The sequence below is a fragment of the Gadus macrocephalus genome, chromosome 7 (genome assembly GCF_031168955.1).
Source record: "Gadus macrocephalus chromosome 7, ASM3116895v1".
Classification (NCBI taxonomy): Eukaryota; Metazoa; Chordata; class Actinopteri; order Gadiformes; family Gadidae; genus Gadus; species Gadus macrocephalus.
The window spans coordinates 7,298,001-7,321,918 of NC_082388.1; the positions used below are offsets into that span (position 1 = coordinate 7,298,001).

The window sequence follows — 23,918 nt, forward strand, 5'->3', positions numbered from 1 at the left end:
TTATGCAATTTTATATAACTAAACATTAATATACGTTTTTAACTATGTAAAACAGTGCTTTTATATAGTAGAACTGGTTATAACTATATATAGTATAACTATATAAAAGCATATAGTATCATACGAAAAAACACATGTAGACTATAGTAAAAAGGTTTTATTTATGGTAGGCCTATTGTAAAAGCACTAAATGTCAAGTAAACCCTTTTATGTAAGGGATTATGTATAGAACGCCAGCCATTATGTAAGGGATTATGTATAGAACGCCAGCCATTATGCAAGGGATTATGTATAGAACGCCAGCCATTATGTAAGGGATGATGTGTAGAACACCGGTGTTACACCGAATTCTGCGACCCACCGAAAAGTGTAACCCCATGGGACGGATCTTTCCTTTCTTGATACAAACGTTAATTCTAAGCAGCATTTTACACGGTAGCCTTTAATAGGAAATGCTCAAAGGTAAAACAACTAATTAAACACTGACTGTAGCTTTTTATGCAAGAAGCAACGGTGATGGTTCATGGACAGGAAGGATATCGAGGCGTAGTCGTGGTGGGGAGGGGTTGCAGTTCGGTGGTCTGAGGATCTCGTCACTGCTTTTTGCAGATGATGTGGTCCTCATTGGATCATCGGCCTGTGACCTTCAGCACTCACTGGATCGGCTGGTGGCCGAGTGTGAAGTGGCTGGGATGAGGATCAGCACCGCTAAATCTGAGGCCATGACTCTTAGAAGGAAACCGGTGGATTGCTTACTCTGGGTAGGAAATTAGTCCTTAGCCCAAGTGAAGGAGTTCAAGTACCTCGGGGTCTTGTTCGCGAGTGAGGGTACGATGGATCGTGAGATTGGCCGGAGAATCGGAGCAGCGGGGGCGGTATTGCGATATTGCGATCCCCCCGTCAGAGCTGGTCAATGTGGCCCGGGAAAGGGAAGTCTGCTTGAGCTGCTCCCCCCGCGACCCGACCCCGGTAAGCGGATGAAGATGAGATGAGAGATGAGATAATTATTAAAGTATTTGAATTGTTTTATTATGTTGGCAAGCAAGAAGTAGAATAAACGGGATCATCGCCTCAAGGTAGGGCAATAAACAGTTTGACATGCCCGGCTCGTAGAAGCCACGAGCAGGGCATATCAAACTGTTTATTGCCCTGCTTCTCTGTGATTATCCCTTACTAATTCACCGCCGGAAGTTGGGAAGGGCCCATGCAAGTGAACGGAGTGTTCCACTGCATTGAGGAGACCCGTGTAATAAACTTAAGTAACCGCCACAAATTCCATGCCAACCCTGGTAAAAACAGATTTAAATATGGGTTCAAATTGTGAAACTGAGATTTAATAATCCATGATCAAACCTCATTATGTTGGCAAGCAAGAAGTGGAATAAACGGGATAATCACCTCAAGGTAGGGCAATAAACAGTTTGATATGCCCGGCTTTGTTTCACTAGGTAGTGAAAGCTAGTATAATATCATGTATAATATATATATTTAATGTTATAATGATAAAACCACAGTAATGTAAATTAAACATTATTGTTTACTTGACACTGTTTCACTTGGTAGTGAAACACAGCTCAGATTAGTTTTAAATGTACATTAATACATTTTAAACTGTACTCAAACTAGATATGGGTGCTAGGGTAATATAATATCTATATCTAAAAAAGATTATCCCTGAAAATCACTTAACTAAGAAGACATCACACGACGAACCAGATACATTGTGTCAATACAGACATGCGGCTATCTTTCTGGACACCAAAATAACAGAAAAATGAACAAGTCAGAGATCAAATATCTCAGACTTTTAATAAGCAAGGTCAAAATCCAACTTTATACGATTTCTAAAACATGAAGTAACACAAATTGCATTGCATATTGAAGCACATTGTAAAAATGTATTCTTATAATCTTCTCAATATTACCATAATTACAAAATATAAATATATAATGGGATTATATTATATTTGCATCAGATAAAATTTAAAATGTAATCTCTTTCAGCATGACAATATAAAAACCAAGCAAACATCTCCAGAGAGACTCACAATGCAAAGAAACACACATTTCCTCACACCAAAATCTTAACATGCCTTATACATGTAAAAACAGGACACACAGTCACACATACCCACACACACACTTGAGATAGAAAGAGACAGATGCAGAATAACACACATAGCACATATACAAACACACACACCTTAATTACCAAAAACAGGCCATACACACACACACACACACACACACACACACACACACACACACACACACACACACACACACACACACACACACACACACACACACACACACACACACACACACACACACACACACACACACACACACACACCTTGGATACAAAATCAGGACACACCCTGTCCGAGAACACAAACACATATGCCTCCACCAACATACATTCCTTCGATACACCCCCCCCCCATCGGCACTACATAGTAGTGTACAGGTGATAATGTTTCATTGAAACGACTGGTATCTTCCCCACGAGGGAAGATCTCTTAATAGAACGTTGGACTGTCTGACTGACAGCGTTTATGCATTTTCGGAGCGGTTAGGAAAAGCGCGTAGTAGTTGTGGCCCTTGATCATCTTCCGTACCTGCGGGGAGGGTGGAGGGGGGGGGTCACAGAGATTATCATTATTGGGCGAACAAATGAAAAATCGTATTTTCTATTTTCTTTTTTTAGGGTCAGCGTTAGCGTGGGTGCAATCAACTCATTTATTTGTCGTTCAAACGAAAGCCAATGGTTTCCGAAGTTTGCTCTTTTAATCGCTTTCTAAGATATTCAAGTTTATGTTTCACAATGAATATCAAATCAGGCCTTTCCTGGGCAGCAATGGCTTTCCATAAAAGGGCATGGCCCGATTCAAAAGCCGATCCAATATATAAATAACTGACAACAGAGAGACAGAGACAGAGAGAGAGAGAGAGAGAGAGAGAGAGAGAGAGAGAGAGAGAGAGAGAGAGAGAGAGAGAGAGAGACAGCGAACCTTGTCCCGGACGGGGCTGTGGGGAACCAGGTGGGCGGGCTGTTCGTTCTCCAGGTTGCGGGCCCCCGGGTCGGCCCCGGCCCTCAGGAGCGTGTCCAACGGCGTCAGGGCGCCGGCGTCACGCGCCAGAGAGCTGACGATGTGCAGCGCCGTGTTACCGCTGTACGTCTGGGGGGGGGGGGGGGGGGTATTAGTGTGTGCCGGGCTCTGCAGGTTGGTGCTTGGTATCGTGTTGCCACACCGTGGCCAAATTTCACGATTGAAATATGAAAACCTTTTAATAATCTTGGGCTGTACCTTGTTGCTCTTTTTAGATTCATACTGTTTCTTTATATTTATTCTTTGCATTGTTAAGGAGAGCTTGGGATACAAACATGCCATTGCGAGCTAAGACTGCTTTGAGTATTATGTTGTGCAGAACGGTATGCTAGGTGTTGGTCGGGATGTGCCGCCCCCACCTTGTGGTTGATGATGGAGGAGGAGGAGGGGTGGTGGAGGAGGAGGAGGAACAGCTCTCCCTGCGCCTCCTCCGACGCCAGGTGGAGAACCGTCTTCCCGTTCTTGCGGTCCTGTCGGATGGAAAGGGTTAGTTTAGAGAGACAGAGAGAAAGGTAGAGAGAGAGAGGTAGAGGAGGGGGGGGGAAGGGAGAGAGAGAGAGAGAGAGAGAGAGAGAGAGAGAGAGAGAGAGAGAGAGAGAGAGAGAGAGAGAGAGAGAGAGAGAGAGAGAGAGAGAGAGAGAGAGAGAGAGAGAGAGAGAGAGAGAGAGAGAGAGGCCTCTACTCTGGTTTGAATCCCTCTTGCCTGGGTGGTGCACTGAGCGCCCATGAGCAGCAGCGTCCTGACGCAGGCGGCCAGCTGCCCTTGACGACGGGCGATCTCCATGGCGACCAGCGGGCACCCCTCCCCTAGCCGCCGTAGCTCCCGGACCAGGGTGTTGTAGGAAGTCACCGCCACATGGAGAGGGGACAGGCCTACAGACAGACAGACAGGTCAGACCTTTAAACAGACAGATAGACAGACAGGTCAGACAAAGAGAGACACAGACAGACAGGTCAGACCTTTAGGGGGACAGACAGACAGACAGACAGACAGACAGACAGACAGACAGACAGGTTAGTCAAAGAGAAAGACGCACACAGTCAGACAAAGAGAGACAGACGGACAGGTCAGTCAAAGAGACGGATGGACAGAGAGTTCAGACCTTTAATGGGTTGAGGGGAAAATTTGCAGAAATGTGAGGAAAACACAACAGTAGCGTAAGGAACGGTAAAAAGATTTCGGTTTATTTAAATCTGGACTTTTTTTCGGAGGCTGTGCGCAAATAAAATGCTAATTAGCTCCTTCACAGAATGATTAATGTTGTAATATTTGGGTCACATTTCATTTCCACGAAATATGTTAAAACCTTGTATCTTTATTAATCTGTTTATTTATTTTCTTACTTAATTCACATTTCAACCGGTTTGTAAGAATGTCGTCAACCTTCGTGATTTAACAGCTCAACGTTAGGAAAGGTTCATAGATGGGCAGGAAACGCGGTTTAATTTAATTCAGAACTTTTTTTCCCACGACTACGGCGCAAAAGAAGGCAGCTGGCTAATTAACAGACAAATATCAGAACATTTGAATTACATTTAATCTGACATGTTTCCTTGACATAATGCTTAAAAACTAAGTATTGTTATTATTTTGTTAATTAATTGTTACTTTAATTCGATCTTGATAAAGCACCACTCACCTTCGTAATTCAACAGCTCCACGTTTATTGGTTGGCAGTTTCCGAGGCAGAGGGTCGTTTGGATGATCTGTTCAAATTAAAATAGAGTGTAAAATATACAAAGCCTTTTAACCCTCATAGGGTGTTCGTGTTTTTGTTACACAGGAGGTGCTGCTGGGTCTGGTGGACCCATTGCATTTTAGGCCTTTTAATTCAACATAATCAAACTTTTTTTTTTTTAAATACTCACCAGATGGTTACTTCATCCCAATTGCAAGTAATATAAACAACACATATGTTAAATTTGTTCACTTTACCTTTGTTAAATCACATTTATGAATAGAGGTGCCACTCGTTTTTGTTTCTTTTTGCATTAAAATGCAACAAAATAAGGAAATGCCTCATAAAACAGGCATAACTGGGAAATAATCAACATCATTAGAAATTGAAACATACTCAATAACATCTGTCTGAACAACACATTAAAGCCTTTGAACACGGCCATTATACGTATATCAGACTATACCACACATGAGGGGCAGAGTCTCACTGTGTGTGTATTGCATATGTATTTTTTGCACTGGTTGCATATATTGTGTTTCTCTGTCCATCATGGGTCCACACACTTCACAGCGTTTCTTTTTGGCTGACGGGCTGGTCCTACATCTGGCTGCTTGCAGGTTGTTCCTGGGGCTGGCTGCTTGCGGGTTTTTCCTGGGCCTGGCTGCTCGCGGGTTGTTCCTGGGGCTGGCTGCTTGCGGGTTATTCCTGGGGCTGGCTGCTTGCGGGTTGTTCCTGGGGCTGGCTGCTTGCGGGATGGTCCTGGGGTTGGCTGCTCGCGGGTTGGTCCTGGGGTTGGCTGCTCGCGGGCTGGTCCTGGCTGCTCACGGGATGGTCCTGGGGCTGGCTGCTTGCGGGTTGTTCCTGGGGCTGGCTGCTTGCGGGTTGGTCCTGGGGTTGGCTGCTCGCGGGTTGGTCCTGGGGTTGGCTGCTCGCGGGCTGGTCCTGGCTGCCCACGGGATGGTCCTGGGGCTGGCTGCTTGCGGGCTGGTCCTGCCTGCTCACGGGATGGTCCTGGGGCTTGCTGCTCGCAGGCTTGTCCTGGCTGCTGAAGGGCTAGTCCTGAGGCTCTTTTACGTTTCGGAGCTGGCTGATGCTCATCCTCCTCTTCAAACTCTGAAATGTTATCCTCACTTTCCGAACTTATTTCCTCTGCATCACCATCAAAACCCTCTGTCTCTTCAAATATCAGCTGTAAGGCAGTCTGAACAGAGAATTGCTTTGCCATCTTGATCAGTTGTGGTATGGAACCACGCTGACAGAGCTTTTTTATAGTGTCAGGTCCCCAAGCTTGATAGTGTTGGGTGCTCCAATTTTGCAACCTTGTGCGGGAACAGTGGGTGCACACTGTGGGTGCTCACACCAAGGGCCCATTCACCTGCTTTACTCTTTCCCCCTCTCTCTTTCACACACACACACACACACACACACACACACACACACACACACACACACACACACACACACACACACACACACACACACACACACACACACACACACACAGAGGAAGAAGGGAAAATGAGGGTGCACAGAACCTATGATTTCCACACTTAAACTAGCTCCGGGTCCACTGGACCCGAACACCCTGTGTGTAATAGAAATGTGATGGGGGGGGTATACAGGGGGGGGTCATTGAAAATGTTTTCTGATTCATGTTCCTCACAGAAAATGAGCCAAAGCCAATGAATCTTAGTTCAAAATAATAATTATTTGTATCACTTTTATAAAGCTAAAAACTGAAAACGGGTCCCACAGACCCGAACACCTTATAAGGGTTAAGAGACATATCGTAAGAGGAGAGCAGAGAATACAATCGAGGAGGTGGATGTTTTCACCGAACACATTCTGAAAAGTGAATTTACAGGGATGATTTCTTCACAGCTTTGTAATCTACTGTTTCAATTTTTGTCTTTGCTCAATAAATTCACATTACGAAATATGGGAGGATTTTATATGAGGTCTACAATCTGTGTCCATCTGAACATGTCCTTGTTTGTTATTCCATAGTCTCACTCCTTTCTTTCCATTATAAGCCACGGTGAAAGAAAGTCAGTTACCACACCAGCAGAATGTATCACCAATATCTGCATATTTGAAGTCTCTTCACTGCCTTGTCTTGTGTTGCGTCTTTGTATTGTAATTGTAATCACTTACTGTACTCACTTATTGTATGGCGTACTTAGTTATAGTACTTAGTTGTGTAGTGTCTTACCCTATCTCTGTTGTGTACGGTGTATGGGTTAACCGATTGTTAGTGCTTGGCACTTGGTTCTATGAACATCCTTACTGTACTGACAGCGCTATATTGTTCTTAATCTTTCTTATTACAAATGTAGGCTACTTATTGTAAGTCGCTTTGGATAAAGTTTCTGCTAAATGCCCTAAATGTAAATGAAAAATTACGATAAAATATTTGTTTGTAGTTATTTTTCATCCCGTTGTTGTGATTACCTCGAGGGTCAGGGCGTGGCCGTTCTCAGCGCACACGTGGAGAGGAGAGCGACCCCAGCGGTCCCTAATGTTGACCTTTGCCCCCAGAAGGAGCAGGTCCTGCACGATCAAAGGCTGGTTGGTGATCACCGCAATGTGCAAGGCACTCTGGGGAAATTAGATAAAAAGAGTGTCGTCGGGCAGATTACTTAAGTCAGTCAGCAGAAGTATGCCGTTCTGCGCCGCCATCAAACTTTAAGTTATATTTGTCACGTGCAGACGGTCCCGGTGTTTTGAAGAGAGAGAGAAATGAAGGGAAATAACAAGTTTCGAAGTTTCGACCAATCAAGTTTGAGTGGGCTTTGGTTTTGTGTGGAAAAAACAACCTTGGAACCCACCAGCCATTGTCTGACAACAATTTTTATTAAATTAAAGAAATTTAATGTTTTACTTTTTATCAATTTGATATTAGTTTATAGAGATGACCCAACATTTTGTATAGACTTGTGAGATAGGAAGTTTCTGTAATACGGGCCCAGGTCTACACAAAATTTTGGCTTTATCTCTCCCAGAAAACCAATTGAATTGTCGTCAAACGATAGCCAATGGTTCCCGAAGTTTGCCCTTTAAATATCTTATTCAAGCATATAAACAATTATATACATAATATTTATGTAGTTATACACATATGTTTATGTTCGACTATACATATGTTTATGTATATAACTACATATAATGTTTATTATACATAAACTATCCAAGTGTATGTTTCACTATAAATATCAAAACAAATCCTGGCCTTCCATTAAAGGGCGTGGCCTGGCCTTCAAAAATCACATTAAATAACTGCCACTCCCGTGCCAATTTCAGTCAATCTTTGAATCAGTTATTCATTCATATGCTTTATCAGATTAAACCGTTTCGATGACCCCATCGATGCTACATTTCAATGAGCCTACCACCTTAGCCAAAATTACTAAACCATTCATGTGATCCGAGTAAAGGCTTAGCTTTAGCTATGGTTTCATGTCGACGCAAAGCAAGGATGTGTACGGACCCCTTAGGTCCTTGCGGACCCTCCGTGCATCTACCGCAAGGTCCCGACGTGCGGTGTGCCCCCCAAAAATGTTAACCTTGCATCGAGGCGACACAGCAGCAAGGACTGTGATTGGTAGCCTACGCTCACTAAAACCCGACGCAGATCCAAAACAGTTTCAGGAGTGTGTCGAAGTGTCTGCGTGGTCCTTGTGTTGTGTCCAGTGGAAGTGGAACCATAACTGAGCCTTTAAAGTGTAGCCCTACAGACCTGACCGTTGTTCTCGTTGGTGTCGATGGATCCAACGCTCTTCTTAGCTAGAGCGTAGGCAAGCGCTCTCTTTCCCTGCGCCACGGCGATGTGAAGACATCTAGGAATGGAAAATGACAGGAGGAAATAAATCAAAAGGTTGGAAAGGGTCAAAAATTATATAAAAACACAACGTTTGTGTGTATCGCTTTACGTGTGTGTCTTTATGTTGGTCTGTGTGTATCTCTTTATGTTAGTGTGTCTCTTTATTTTAGTGTGTGTGTCTATTTATTTTAGTGTGTGTGTTCGTCTTTATGTGTATGTGTGTTTGTGTCTGTCTGTCTGTGTCCATGCATATGTGCTTGTCAATACGCGTGCGTGCGCGTCTGCCGACACAATCTCAAAATACGAGGCCATTTCACAACTTAAATAAATAAAACTCTTAACCACATACGTGTCTCCGTCTTCGTCCTGAATCCTCAAAAGTGACTCCGTCACGGCCCCCAGCCTCCCGCTCTCGCGCATCACCTGCCACTGAAACAGGCTCACGGCTCGACCGACACTCTCGGGCTCCGCGGCGGGTAGGTCCAGGCCCCGCTGCGGCGGAGAGCGCTCGACGTACGGCTGGCAGATCGTGGAAACACCGTCGTCGAGAAGGTCGCAGCGGGAGACTTTGCAGGGTGCGGCCTCGGCGGTTGACAGCGGATCGGCGCCGGGTTTAAGAGCAGGGTTCGCAGGAGGTGGACGGTTACCTCCCCACATGTAGGGATGAGTGAGGGCGTCCCGGGGGCATCTCTGTCGCTTCGCCTTCATCCATGGAGAACGAGGAAAGAGTGAGAGGGACACACACACACACACACACACACACACACACACACACACACACACACACACACACACACACACACACACACACACACACACACACACACACACACACACACACACACACACACACACACGTTTAGCGTTGTTTGGTGCGAAAATTAATAGCTTTTACTATAATGTTGCTACAATAAAATATAACAAATAGGCCTAATATTTGTGCATGATATGAAAAATAGATACGAAATAGAATATTTATTTTATTTTATAAATGTATTAAATTATATATGAATAATATAAATAAATAATTTTAAATCAATACAGATAGTAGATATAAAAAACAAATGCAAAGTAGGCCTAAGTGGTTACCGGTTGCGCCCCGGTGGTTCTCCGGTGCAGCTCGATGAGCTCTCGGACAGTCAGCCTGCTCCCGGTGTGGGTGTGGCCCCTCGCGCTGACCGTCTGGCTCATGCCCCCCCCGTGCGTACCCCTTGCGCTGACCGCCTGGCTCATGACCCCCCCGTGGGTCCGCCTCGCGCTCAAGGCCTGGCTCATGGCCCGGCCGTGCGTCCCCCTCGCGCTGGCCTGGCTCACCCGTGCGTCGCGCGGTAGAATAATCAATAATGCGCGGTGCCCTGCAACTATACGATCGACCAACTGCTTTGGGAGGGTAAAATAATAATTTAAAAGAATTGAAATAATAAAATAAATTCTAATATTAAATAATAACTTAAAAATAAAATAAAAATGATGTATGTATAGGCCTAAAGTAATATTTTACATGACTGATACGAGCTGCTCTTCTTAGGTCCTGTCTGTGTTCCTGGATGACTGTTTAAAGGAATGAACCAGACGAGGCTTTAAGACGTCGAGTTGACTCACCCGAGATTCATTAGAACTATTTCTTCATTCCAAACGTGACCGCACAAGATATCTGCAATATGAGGAAGGAGGAAACAGCGTTCAAAGAGTAAATCCAGTTTGTATTTTTTTAAGCACCTTCACGTGTTCACGACGTGCACTTGGATTCTGGGCGGGATAGTTTCGCAGATCTAGAGTCCAAAAAAAAAGTATGCGACTGCCCCAAAACCATATGAACAAAAATACAACAGACCTTTAACTTAAAGTCTATCGGCTCAATTTTTTAATTGTATTAGATCCCTTAAATTAAATGAACCTTCAGTAAAGCTAGGCAGAATTTTGACCAGACCAAAGGCGCCAAAGGTGGTTTGAAACTCTTAACCCGTCAAAAAACAAAGGCATTTTCAAATGCTCCCACACAGGTGAACGTTTACTCCCTTATTGAAGATGCCAGGCATGAGGAAATGTTTTGGGGGCTTTACCAACTGTCAAAACAAGTTGGAACCAGGCTATGATTAGGCCTACGTATAGCAGCAGGAAGAACATAGCATCGCATGCAAATTAAGTTACACAGTGGTTTAGCTACGGGTCTATAACCCGCGGCTCGGGAGCCGAAGGTGGCTCTTTCACCCCTCTGCAGTAGCTCCTATCTTTAACTATTTTTTTTTTAAATCTCAAAGGGAACACCTCTTAATCTGGAGATCAAGGTGATACTGCGACACTAAAATAGCAAAATAAAGTGTTTTAATATCTTGTAAACGATCTTACACCCATACATTTTATAAATGCAACAAACTATCGGCTATTGGTTATTTTATATGTAGTCTAACTAAATATAAAACTTTAAATGTGCTGTGTTATCCATTTTAGTGGCCGAATAGGTTTGGTGGCTCCATGAATTTTATTTGGTGGGAGAGGGAACAAAAATGGCTCTTTTGATAGTGAAGGTTGTCCGCAAGGACGTGTAACCAAAACAGCCCTTTAATCACCATCGATCCTTAATCCTGCCGTTGTAACAACGCTTGTGTAAATGACTGGATCGAATGTCGCACAATATATTTGTATGCATTTATTCACTGGATGCTTGGGTGCGGTTTCACGATGGCACACACACAGCGACATTCTGAAACAGGATGCATTTTCAGTGTCATGTGCGACGGTTTGCCCTAATAAAACAATCCACTAACTATTTACACACACAGACGGGAGAGAGACACACACAGACAGGGGAGAGAGACACACACAGACAGGGGAGAGAGACACACACAGACAGGGGAGAGAGACACACACAGACAGGGGAGAGAAACACACACACACACACACACACACACACACACACACACACACACACACACACACACACACACACACACACACACACACACACACACACACACACACACACGTAAAGTGCTCTGAATGACGATTGTTTCTCGTTCGTGGAACACCCAAGTGCAGAAAGGTAGGACAGACAAATAATAGTTAACATTGACGAGAACTATAACAATAACTTAATTACTCTTAACCAGTGCCGAAAAACATAAGTCCCATCCCTGTTTTCCATTCACATTTACACTTAAACCAAAACGCTTTCAGAAAGCTCTGTGTCAGATCGCGTTCAGACCTTAACCTAAATGCTGTGTTGTTGGTGTGCGAGCGCATTCCCATTCATTGTCTATGTGCGTCTTTCACGTCACAGAGGAGCTCAGCTCCGACCCCCCTCTCCGAACTCTCCGTCCAATAGGAAGCATCTGTACACTCCGGGGTGGTGAGGTCACCTCTGGGTTCCGGAAAGAAATTTAAGGGAAGGAGAGAAAACCAACGACTGCTATGGGGGGGGAACGAGGTCATTTTGGCGGGAGACCGTTGTCCCCTCTGCTCTCTCCCGGGGGTCTCTCAGGGTTTGACCTTAGCTGTGACCTACAATGAGACAGGGGATAAAACATTATGACATTAATAATTAATTCATGATACTTTTCTTAAAGAAATTACAATAATATTTTTTGTATTTTTTAGGGAAACTTGCTTTCAAAAAATGGGTTCTAGTTAACATATATATTTAATATGATTAAATATATATATTGTCATTAATTTATAAAAAATAAAAAATACATTCAATTTGTACCTGTGGTCGTGACTAACCACATATGTTAATACCGAAATTGCAACACACTCAGTCGCCACGGCAACCACAGTGTACACTGACCTGCGATGTATTTGGCGCCGACTAGCATTAGCATGCTGCCGATGATGTAGAAGCCGAGCGGGACGCTGCAGAAGATGCTGGTCTCGCCTGATGACGGTGGCGTGTTCCGCGATCCGGTGGCCATTTTAGATCCGGCACATGGATGGGGGAGGAGCAATCGGTTGAAAATAAACTGGAGGATTGTCACCATTGCTGAGTTCCAATATCCATACTATCTGCACTCATTATACTTCAGGGCTCCAGACTGCGACCAAATGGTCGCAATTGGCGACCAAAACTTGAGTGTGTGTGACCGAATTTCCCATCTGGTCGCGCATGTGCGACCAGTAAATTTGCCCTTTTTTTTTTACACGTCAAACGTGGAAGGGGCGCGTCAATGAATCCGGAATCTTTATTAGGCCAATGAGTGTGAGAAGGATAGGGAATGGCCACTCTAAGTGCTTAATGTGTCGAGGGGGAGGGTCGTAGAGATTATCGAGCGCGCATAAACGTCTGTGTGAAGGAGAGGATTTCACACAACCTGCTACGTGCGTTTACAATGAGCAAGCAAACTATTGCCTCGTTCTTCCGACCTTCAGCTAAGATAAGATAAGATACAACTTTATTAATCCCCCGTAGGAGAAATTTGTTTGTTGCAGAACAGCCCAGCAGCAGTGGAAGGACACAGGATAAAATAACAATGCAATAAATACAAAGTGCTAATGCATAAGTAGACGCTTATAGTTAAAATAGGGACAAAAACAAGACAAACAGAACCAACATCAAGATGGGTGATGCATATACACATATATACGCATACCTAAACACACACACATGCATATGCAAACACATAAACATACACAAACACAATCATCATCGGGCACTGTTGAACAGCCTAATGGCTGCCGGCACAAAGGAGCACCTAAAGCGCTCCGTCTTGCACCTGGGGAACATCAACCTGTGACTGAAGGTGCTCCCCATCTGCCACAGCTCAGCATGGAGGGGATGGGAGGGGTTGCCCATGATGGACTTGAATTTGTCCCTCATCCTCCTCTCCACCACCACCTCCAGACTGTCCAGCTCAAGTCCCACAACAGAGCTGGCTTTCCTAACCAGCTTGTTGAGTCTGTTTGACTCCCCAGCCTTGATGCCTCCTCCCCAGCACGCCCCAGCAAAGAACAGCGTGCTGGCTACCACAGACAGATAAAAAAAATAAAAAGGCCTAGTGTGCCAGTGCAAGTCATTCCTGCACGGGTCTTATTTTACAAACCCCGCACCCGCAATACCTCAAACCGCATCCGACCCGTGCTCCGACAATAGCCCGACCAGACCCGCTACAAATTGATATCGACACCCGACCCGCACCCGATGGAAAATTTGAAACATTAGGTGGGAATTACACTATCTGGTGTTTGGCTTGGTGCTCTGCAAAAAAAGCACATCATCCACTGTTGACGGTTTTAGTTGACTCCTCCGCTCCTGAATAACATATCCAGCACCGGTGAAGTCTCGCTCGCAATCGCAAAACCCGCGCCCGACCCACGCTGTTCAGGCGTCCGACCCGACTCGTTTCATCCAAAGTGTGCGGGTCACCAGAACCAGTGCAGGACTCTGCTTCAGGTGCCATAAAGGGCTTTTCACACGTTTGTCCGGCCTGATAATGCATTCTCAATGGAGAGGCGAGCGGGCAGAGAGGAGGCTCAGCGTCCTGTCAAGCGGCACGACAAGCGGGCGCACTCCCGTGAAACTGTCGCTTCAGTACTTGTCGAAACCATGCATGCTCAAACCTGGAAACCGTTGGGATAGATGAGAATCACAATTAAATGTGACACTGAATTTGAAACAGCACATTGTAATTTCTGCATCTATTATCAAAATAGTTATTAGTAATACAGTGACAATTATTAGAAATGTGAATATTTCGAATAAGTTTTGGTTGCTCCCCTAAAATTTTCAGTTAGGGGCCACAGTGCTCCTAGTTAAAAAAATAAGTCTGGAGCCCTGTACTTAGTTTGAGTACGTAGGGCGTTCCAATTAAGATCGGGGCGAAAAGAAGTGTACTGAGATGACCCGGATGGTGTACTCAAAACAGTCAAACCGCGGAGTGTGGATCGATGTACATGTTTGGTACTCAACGGCAGCCATCTTAGCTATGTAGCGGAAGAGGCGGAGCCAGGCTGAGCCAACGTTGGCGCATTATCAAGAATATAAGGCTGTAACAAGGCTCTGCTAGGGTAGAAAAATGTAATATTGCATTCTCTGCCTATCTTGTTCAGTGGTAATTTATGTATAATCTTTATAATAATAACATTTTGTAATAAATAAGGTCATTATCAACAAGGACTATTGAAACTAATAATGATAAGGAATAATTGGTACCATTTTTGGACAAAAAACGGACCAAACCTGATTGGACATTTAATTAAAATGCACACTTAAAAATAAAATCTACGGATCCTACCGTTGCCGTTGGCGACGGGCTCTGTCGTCTCCCAGTTCTTGGATTTTTCCACCGCCTTCTTCCAGCGTGCGTACCGAAATTCACTTTCTGCCGAGCGAGAGTGTACCAAAAGGAAAAACGGTGTCACGCACATAAACTCATAATTTTAACCGCAGTTTGGTTAATGATCGCAAACTCCTAATCCGAACCAGAGTTTCTGTGAAGGCAAGGCAACTTTATTCGTAAAGCGCTTTTCATACACGAGGCAGACTCAAAGTGCTTCACATAAAAACATCGTCATGCAATAAAAATAAAATATAAATTAAGATAAGTTTAAGATTTAGCAGAAAGCTAAAGCAAACATCCACCAAGTTGAAGTAATGAAATAGAATAGATAAGTAAAATAAAATAAAGAAAAAGTAAAAAAATAGAAGTGCGATATATTTAAAGGGGACCTATCATACCACCAGGTGTGAGTGTGATTAGCCATTACAAGCCGTTTTCAAAATGTCCAGCATTGTGACATCACAGGTGGGCGTGTCCACCTAGATGGGTGACGGATAGATGAGCAACGTTTGCTACAGTCCACTGGGTAGGCTGGTAGACTGATCTATCCAGCACACATCTAGGTGGACACGCCCACCTGTGATGTCACAATGCTGCACATTTTCAAACCTGCAAAGTAAATACAGACATAAAAGTCTGTATTTACTTCAAAATTGTTTAAAAGTTGGGGGCAAGTCTTACTTCCTCAGTTAACGATCACAAACTCCTCAACCAAACTTCAGGTTCCGTTAACGTACCCAAACTCCTCATCCAAACCCCAGTTACGGTCAACATTCCCTCATAATCAGAACCCAAGTTTCCGTTATTGATCCCGAACTCCTAATCCGAACCCCAGTTTCCGATAACGATCCCGAATTCTCACCTTCGGGGTTGATCTGCGGCTCAAACTTCTCGGAGGTGACCTCACTCAGGTCCTCAGGCCGCAGGCTCCACACGCTCACGCCCTCCGCTGAGCCGGCCGCCATCGCCGCGCCCAGGGCGGTGGTCTCCGGCATTGACGGCTTCACTGCGTAAAGACAAAAAACAACCCCACCCGCCCGTCACCATGACAACCTTTAACCTTAAACAGGTGACATATTCTACCACCAGGTGTGAGTGTGATTAACCGTCATAAGCCGTTTTGAAAATCTGCCTCTTCGGGACAGACAGGTGGGCGTGTCCAACTAGATGTATGACGGATAGATGAGCAACGTTTTCTATGGTCCACTGGGTAGGCTGGTAGACTGATCTATCCAGCGCACATCTAGGTGGACACGCCCACTTGTGATGTCACTAAAACACAAAAAGAGGCAGATTTTCGGCTTTTAACGACTAATCACACTCACACCTGGTGGTATAATATCTCACCTTTAACCTTTAAAACAGGGGTGATGAAAGCAAAACCGCGAACGCGTCTCGGCCTTGAACCTCTGTCCGTTTTGGATTTCCAAGGGAAGGGTCGACCAAAAAACATCTGGAAAGCAACAAGACGGACCTGTTGCGTTCCAATACGCTTGCCAATCTCTCCAGTACAGAAGGGAGTTTTGGTGACGATAACTTTAACGGTCATCTGCTCTGCGATGATGACTCGATAGCTAAAACGCAGACGACCGCTTCATAACAGTAGCGATCAGATAAGGTACAGAGACACTGCATCTTACGTTGGGGCGTCTATTAGTGGTATGCAGAGGAAACAACCCCCCCCAAAACCCTAACCCTCAAGTATCGAAATACCACAACATTTTGATAATAGGACTTTGTTCCCATTTAAGTTTTGAATGGATTCTGCTGTGTCTCTGACTCTTTAGTCTTTATGTCACTGTCCAATAGAGGAGCGGTAGCTCATTTGCATATGTATGCAAATGAGCCGTCACTTGGTAACATCCAACAGCTAACGTTCGCTGATCTCACCGACGGGGATGCAAACCAAGCCAACAGATGATTCAAACCAAACTAACAGATGCTTCAAACCGAGCTAACAGATGCTACAAACAAAGCTAACTCTAGCTGGTCTCACTGACAGGGATGCAAACCGAGCTAAAGGATGCTACAAGCCGAGCTAACAGATGCTACAAACCGAGCAAACTGATGCTACAAACAAAGCTAACACTGGTTGGTCTCTCCGACGGGGATGCAAACCAAGTCAACAGATGCTACAAACCGAGCTAATAGATGCTACAAATAAAGCACTCGCTAGCTGGTCTCACCGACAGGGATGCAGAGGATGTCGGCCTGCAGCTGCATCAGCAGTCGGTTGGAGGTCATGCCCCCGTCCACCTGCAGCTGGCTAAGTGGGATGCCGCTGTCCTGGTTCATGGCATCCAGGATCTGAAGGAAAACAACAAGAACAACAACTCAGTCCCGACGAGAGCTAAGCAATTAGTAGAATTTTGCTTGTGATTTTGATTTCTGATTTATTTTAGGTCAAAATCTCCAAACGAATATAACCAAGTTTAAACAATTTTTTACAATTTTAATTAAGTATATATATTTTATTCACTAAATGTTTTGTACAGAACAGCTGGATACATATTTGTACATTATTTTCTAGTTTAACATTTTGTGTATTTTTTTAAAGGGGAATTTTTCAAAGGTCTCAGTTAAAAAGGTTTTCTTTTTGGAGGGAAATACTGAAAAATAATCTTGATTTCAATATTGACCAAAGTAATCGTGATTATCATTTTTTCCATAATCTATCAGCCCAGGTCCCTGCACACGGCCAAGTTCGTGAGCCGTTTAAACCCTGTGACTGCAAGCGACGAATCGGATCATCATGAATGAATGATTGAATGAATGGATATACGTAAATGATCATCAAAAATGTACGGAATGAATTAATGAATATATAGGATCAACAAAATCGCAATTCGATTTCGTCAAACCGAACAGCCCTAGTCAGCACATGGTGTTCTGCGTTACTGCCGAACGATTTGGGGAAATAATCGAATTGCGATTATTTCGACCAATCATGCGATTTAGTATGCGATTTTTCTTTTTTAAAGTTCCTTATGTTCTGGGTTATTCACTAAACATGCATTGAATCATTCTATAGTATGACCAACACAACACTGGAAGCAGTCATTATATAAACTGCTATGCAGAGTTCAGGTGAACTCTGAACAAGTGAGTCCTGAGTCTCTTGCCGCTAATCAAAGTCAGCCTTAATGTCAATTACTTCACATGTAGACATACAAAGCAATCGAGATGACGTTGCTCACTATCCCACGGTGAGATCAGACAACACTAAAAGTAAACAGACAAGACAACACTAAAAGTAAGCATTGAAGTGCACAAGAGATAAGGATAATACTAGAAAGATAGACAGAAAGATAATAAAATCTAAGAGAAGCAGCACACGTTTCAATACAAGTTAATTAGAGTTGTGGTAGTGAAAAAAATGTCAGTCTGTTTTGGGGGGGGGGGGGAATTCAGCTTTCTGACAGCTGGTGGATGTCGCTGAGGGGAGAGAATTTCGCTTCCTTGACAGCCTGGTGGATGAAGCTGTTTGTGAGTCTGGTGGAGCGGGCGCGGAGGCTCCGATACCTTCTCCCAGAGGGCAGGAGGCTGAACAGACGCCAGCATGTGGTTGGCGTCGCTCACAATCATGGTTGCTTTTCGGGTGTGGCGGGTGATGTATGCGTCTTTCAAGGAAGGGAGTTGTGCACCGATGATCCTTCCAGCTGGGTTCACCATGCGTTGCAGTGCCTTCCTGCTGCATTCAGTGCAGCTCCCGCCCCCACACAGTTATGCAGCTGGACAGGATGCTTTCAATGGTGCCCCGGTAGAAAGTGACAGGGGGAGGAGCTTTCGCATGCTTCAGTTTGCGAAGGAAGTAGAGGCGCCGCTGTGCTTTCTTCACCTGTGATGCAGTGTTGGGGGCCCAGGCGAGGTCCTCACTGTGCTGCTTCCTCTCTCCACAGCAGCACCGTCGATGATCAGTGGTGGCTGTTCGGCGTGGCCTCTCCGGAAGTCAACAACAATCTCCTCGGTTTTGCTGACATTAAGCAGGAGGTTGTCGTCTCTGCACCACATTGTCAGAAGGTTGACTTCCTCCCTGTAGTGGGTCTCGTCGTACCTGGTGATGAGACCCACCAGAGTTGTAACGTCCGCGTACTTCACCGTATGATTTGCACTGTAGGTGGGTGTGCAGTCGTGAGTCAGCAGGGTGAAGAGCAGGGGACCGAGCACACAGCCTTGGCCCCTTTGCTGAGTGTGATGCTGATGGAGGTGTTGTTGACGACTCGTACTGCTTGTGGCCTCTCACTGAGAAAGTCGAGCAGCCAGTTGCAAAGGGAGGTGTGGAGCCCCAGCTGGTCCAGTTTACAGATGATTGTTGTGGGATAATGGTGTTGAATGCTGAACTGAAGTCTATGAACAGCATTCTCACATCCAAGTCTGTTGAGTCCAGGTGGGTGAGGGCTGGATGGAGAGCAGAGCAGATTGCATCCTCTGTGGACCGTTTGGCTCGGTATGCAAACTGAAAGGGGTCCAGGGTGGGGGGGGGGAGGATGGACTTGATGTGTGACATGACTAGCCGTTCGAAACACTTCATGATGATGGGGGTCAATGCCACAGGGCGATAGTCATTGAATCAAGATGGAGCAGGTTTCTTTGGCACAGGTATGATGATGGTGGCCTTGAAATGTGATGGAACAGCAGCTTGTCTCAAGCTGTGTTGAAGACATCCTTAAGCTCCTCTGCGCAGTCGTTCAACACACGGCCTGGAATGTTGTCTGGGCCCGTTGCCTTGTGGGAGTTGATAGTGGAGGGTGTCCTTCAAACTGGCAGCAGACAGGAACAGAGCATGATCGTGGGGGGTGGGTGAAGTTTTCTCTGGGTTTGTATTGTTTGTGGCTTCAAACCGTGCAAAGAAGCTGTTGAGGTTGTTGAGTTGAGAGATGTTGTCGCCTGTAGCGCGGGCTCGTAGTCCGTGATGGTCTGAAAGCCCTGCCACAGGCTCTGCGCGTCTCTGCCGTCTTTGAAGTGGCAGGTTATCTTTTTTGTATTTTCCTGTTTTGCTTTCCTGATGCCAGGTTGGCTCTCTCTGTTCTCAGGCCAGTTTCATACCCGGATTTGAAGGCGTTGTCTCTGGTACTCAGCAGCCGGTGGACATCCCCGTCAGCCATGGCTTCCGGTTAGCCCGAATGACGATGGTCTTTGTGCGAGTCACATCATCGATGCACTTCCTGATGTAAGAAGTAACAGTGTCTGTGTACTCCTCAATGTCTGTTTGGTTGTTTTACGTGGCTGCCTGTTTAAACATTTCCCAGTCTGTTGTTCCAAAACAGTCCTGAAGAGTAGAGGAGGCAGGCACCACACGTACCTGCTTCCGAACCGGTTTGGAGACTTTCACTCTCTGTCTGTAGGCTGGCATGAGCATAACAGTGATGTGATCAGAGAGTCCGATGTGGGGCAAGGAGGAGGCCTTGTATGCTCCTTTGTGTGTAGTCTAGACCATATCCAAAATGTTATCTCCTCTTGTTGTGAAATTAACATGCTGGTAGAGTTTTAGAAGGACAGTATTAAGATCAGCATGATTCAAATCTCCAGCGAGGATGAATCCATCTGGGTGTGCCGTCTGTTGTTCACTGATGGTCTGATACTGTTCACAAAGTGCCGCATTCCTGTCGCTGCTGGTGGAGGTTGGAGGGATGTACACTGCGATGGCAAAATCGCAGTAAACTCCCTCGGTAGGTAGAAAGGACGGCACCTTATGATCATACTACCGCAGCGTCACGGCACCACACATCCCAGATGTTAACACAGACCCCGCCACCTCCAGTCCGTGTTTTGGTGAAAACAAGCACACAGCAGTTACTCACTTTACGATTCGCTGACCTCAGCAGTCGTATATGGTCCATTTTATTGTCCAGTGATTGACGTTAGCCAGGAGGATGGATGGTATGGCTCGGTGATTCGGACCAGCCGCTAGCATAGCCCGAATACATCCATGCTTGCCCCTCTTCTGCTTCCTCGCACACTGCTTCCGACGCCTCCTTTTTGGGGGAGGAGTGGCAGTTGAGTCCGATGAGATCGCAGGACGGCAAAGTAATCCGAGCTCCTTAAGTATCTCTGTTGCAATGTCCAAGACGTTGCAAAGCTTGCTCTTGCAGATGTCATGCAGGATCGGCCATTTATTCAGTGTTTTCTCGGTTTGCGCTCGCACTTTTCTCCACACAGTTCCCCCTACAACTTCGTAGTAGATATTTTACAACACTGTCGTAACAACTCGTAGATGACCCTTCCCCATGCACTTCTACGCTAGCCATGGGCATTTGTTTTCAAAGAAGCCGGCGAATGCGTGGAGCCATGTCCGAGGTGGATGTTCATAAAGAGTAGACAAGGTTATACATTTTGAAATGGTGTATTGGTGTTACAATAAACATAAACCCATCCTTTTTTATAGTTGACGGGAGATTTTATATCCTAAATTAGAATTTTTTTGGTTTAACAGAACGATCAGTGTAAGAGTGTTGGCCAACATAATACATAACGATAGCATTAACAATTTGCGCAGCAATATTATATTTATGTATCTGCTCAAGTACGTCACTTGTGTACGGAAGTTGAGTTGGATTCAGACATCGAGAGGGTATGCTGTCGCCAGTCCCCGCAGGAAGGTTGTCATAGCCAGATGCTGCGTGTGGAAGATTAGGGACACATGTTTACGTGCAAATGTTTGCAAATAAACATTGTAAATAAATATTATTGCAAGTTCGGATGACGGTGGTGGCTGTACCGGGGCAATCAGGCCGAGCCGTCGTGGGTCATCAAGCCTCGTAACGATAACTCATAACAATGCTGTTTGCAAACGCTTGTAACGAAGAAAAAATACAAAGCATCTTTTCACAAACATGTTTACACGCGGGGAACACCAAAGGTATAACATGGATAAAGCTATAATGGAGGTTCATGTCTCGTAAAACCAAAAAGTGTAATAGAACCATCACAATGACTCTTAACCCGTTATATTAAGGTCAATTAAGCCAAAAAAGCTGCATAGTTCCCCTTTAAACAAACAAAACACTGCATCATCGGGAGAGTGAGTGGTCGCTGCATCAGACGCGCCGCCATGGTAACCCAGAACCCAGAAAATGTAGTAACAATTAGCAACATTTGTGGTGAGAAAATGCTAAACCATGGTCTGTAGTTCAAGTTCAAATTACTATATTTTGTACCCAAAGGTAGATTTTGTTTGCAGCATAGGGTCCTTATACCCACAAATAGGAAAAATACATGGAGGCACATATCAAAAATTACTAAAGTTCTAACAGGTCCCGATTAAAGATGAGGTGAACTAAACCAATAGTAAAACTACATAATAATTTTTGATATGTGCCTCCTTTTCCCTATTTGTGTGCATGAGGACTCTATACTGCAAACAAAATCTACCTTTGGGTACATAATAAAGTAACTTGAACTTGAACTACATACTATGGTATAGCATTTCCTCACCACTGTTCACAGGAGATGTTGCTAATTATTTGAGATTTTTTCCGCATGCAAACACATCTTACCTCTCGCGTCTGAAAGCACACCGCCTCCAAGGCTGCGAACGCCACGTGTTTGCGGTTGGTGAACTGCGTCAGCCCGCAAATGATCCTGACCAGAGAGGGAGAGGGACAGAGAAGAGTCATGTGAGGATTTAGACCCCAAGCCCATCCTACCGGCGATTTGAATTCGCTTTGCAGAAGGGTCTGGAGAAGAGCAATGTAAATCTTTCTGCTTCTGATACGCTTTTGAAGGAGCCAATCACCAAGCTGGCTTCTCCCCTTGGGGCGCTATTGGCTGGTTTAACACAATGACGACAGGGAAGCGACGGCAAGCAGCCTATTGCGTACAGAGTCAGTTGAACTAGGCCCGTCGATCACGCCTCTTGTGATGAAGAAAATGACAGCAGCCTCCCCAGACCAAGCTCAATCTATGATTGAGCTTGGTCTGGCAATAGCCAGGCTAGGGAGGACTGCTACTGAGGTGTCAAACTGGTGGCTTAAGTTTTTTTACCTGACAAATACAGAACACTTTCTTCTTCTGCTTTATAAGGTCCCACATTATGCCACCAGGTGTGAGTGTGATTAGCCATTACAAGCATTTTTGGAAAATCCTCTACCGACATCACAAGTGGGTGTACGCTGGATAGATCAGTCTACCAGCCTAACCAGTGGACTACAGCAAACCGTCGTACATCTAGGTGGACACGCCCACTTTGGATGTCACGAGAAGCAGTCTTTAAAAATGGCTAGTAACCTCTAATCACACTCACCTTTGACCTTTAACCAAAAATCTAAAGCCCTATGGCAATGATTTAACGGCTTAGCTTTCGAATGAGCAAAATTCACAAAAAAGATAGGGCTCGGTTCAAGTATTTCAATAACTGATCGTTATCCTTCGTTAGTTTATTTGTACATTGAAACATAATTTGTACGCTTTAGGCATGGCATCTTTATTTATAAAGCATACACAAGCCAGACTCAAAGTGCTTCACATAAAAACATTGTCACACAATAAAAATTAAATAAGTAAAATAAAGTAAAAAAATTTTGTACTAATGCTTACCACTTTGACCCCTTGTGTCCACTGTGAGACGGCTGTTATTTATACAAAACAAGACATTTTACCACGGCCCCTTACCCTCTTGCACTTGGCTCCCAGTAGGGGGCGTAGAGTCCGGAGAACGCTGGGACAAAATAACAACCGTAGGAGGTACCGACGGAGGCGGCCATCTTTTCTGCATTTAGCGGGGTAGAAACCACGTTATCAATACTAGACAATAATAGAATTCCAAAAGTGGAATTCAAGCCACGATACGATTTGTTATTCCGATTGGTTGAGGTTTTCATATAACATATAACTACATATGACATGCAACACCTTTAAATGCCGAACAGATTTTCCAGCATACAAATATATTAATTTATATATATTATTAATAAATTAATTGAATTAACGCCAAAAAAAAAACACCAAAAGACACAACACACACCGTCGATTTTTATTAGATGTCCTCCATTTTCCTCGGTTCATAACGTCAACCATGTCTTAGAATTGAAAC

General features: G+C 44.7%; 2 protein-coding genes across 3 annotated transcripts in view; both read right to left on the reverse strand.

Annotated features, from left to right (window-relative positions):
• Nucleotides 1-1,792: 1,792 nt before the first annotated feature.
• LOC132460689 (NF-kappa-B inhibitor zeta-like) lies at nucleotides 1,793-11,112 on the reverse strand. The gene is made up of 8 exons (XM_060055534.1): nucleotides 9,705-11,112; nucleotides 8,965-9,317; nucleotides 8,532-8,631; nucleotides 7,247-7,393; nucleotides 4,754-4,820; nucleotides 3,473-3,986; nucleotides 3,015-3,182; nucleotides 1,793-2,621 (listed from the first exon to the last, which is right to left on the reverse strand). The coding sequence occupies exons 1-6, from the start codon at nucleotides 9,888-9,890 to the stop codon at nucleotides 3,601-3,603; spliced, it is 1,239 nt and encodes a 412-aa protein (XP_059911517.1). The 5' UTR covers nucleotides 9,891-11,112; the 3' UTR covers nucleotides 1,793-2,621; nucleotides 3,015-3,182; nucleotides 3,473-3,600.
• Nucleotides 11,113-11,252: 140 nt separating this feature from the next.
• gk (glycerol kinase) overlaps nucleotides 11,253-23,918 on the reverse strand; it is a 33,084-nt gene continuing 20,418 nt past the window's right edge. For both annotated transcript variants that reach the window (XM_060055492.1, XM_060055493.1), the window contains 7 exons: nucleotides 23,498-23,594; nucleotides 22,384-22,468; nucleotides 17,074-17,194; nucleotides 15,750-15,893; nucleotides 14,843-14,929; nucleotides 12,403-12,489; nucleotides 11,253-12,116 (listed from right to left, as the gene is read on the reverse strand). In XM_060055492.1, coding sequence (XP_059911475.1) covers nucleotides 12,106-12,116; nucleotides 12,403-12,489; nucleotides 14,843-14,929; nucleotides 15,750-15,893; nucleotides 17,074-17,194; nucleotides 22,384-22,468; nucleotides 23,498-23,594 — 632 coding nt within the window. In that variant the 3' untranslated portion in view covers nucleotides 11,253-12,105. The remainder of the gene's footprint in view (nucleotides 12,117-12,402; nucleotides 12,490-14,842; nucleotides 14,930-15,749; nucleotides 15,894-17,073; nucleotides 17,195-22,383; nucleotides 22,469-23,497; nucleotides 23,595-23,918) is intronic.

What these genes read in the sequence shown, in the direction of transcription:
- LOC132460689 (XM_060055534.1), bottom strand. Translation starts at nt 9,890, where the DNA reads ATGAGCCAGGCCTTGAGCGCGAGGCGGACCCACGGGGGGGTCATGAGC. An exon ending in CCAACGAGAACAACGGTCAG is followed by an intron (nt 7,394 to 8,531) that starts GTCTGTAGGGCT and finishes TAATTTCCCCAG; the next exon opens with AGTGCCTTGCACATTGCGGT. An exon ending in GGAGCTGTTGAATTACGAAG is followed by an intron (nt 3,987 to 4,753) that starts GTGAGTGGTGCT and finishes GTCTGTCTGTAG; the next exon opens with GCCTGTCCCCTCTCCATGTG.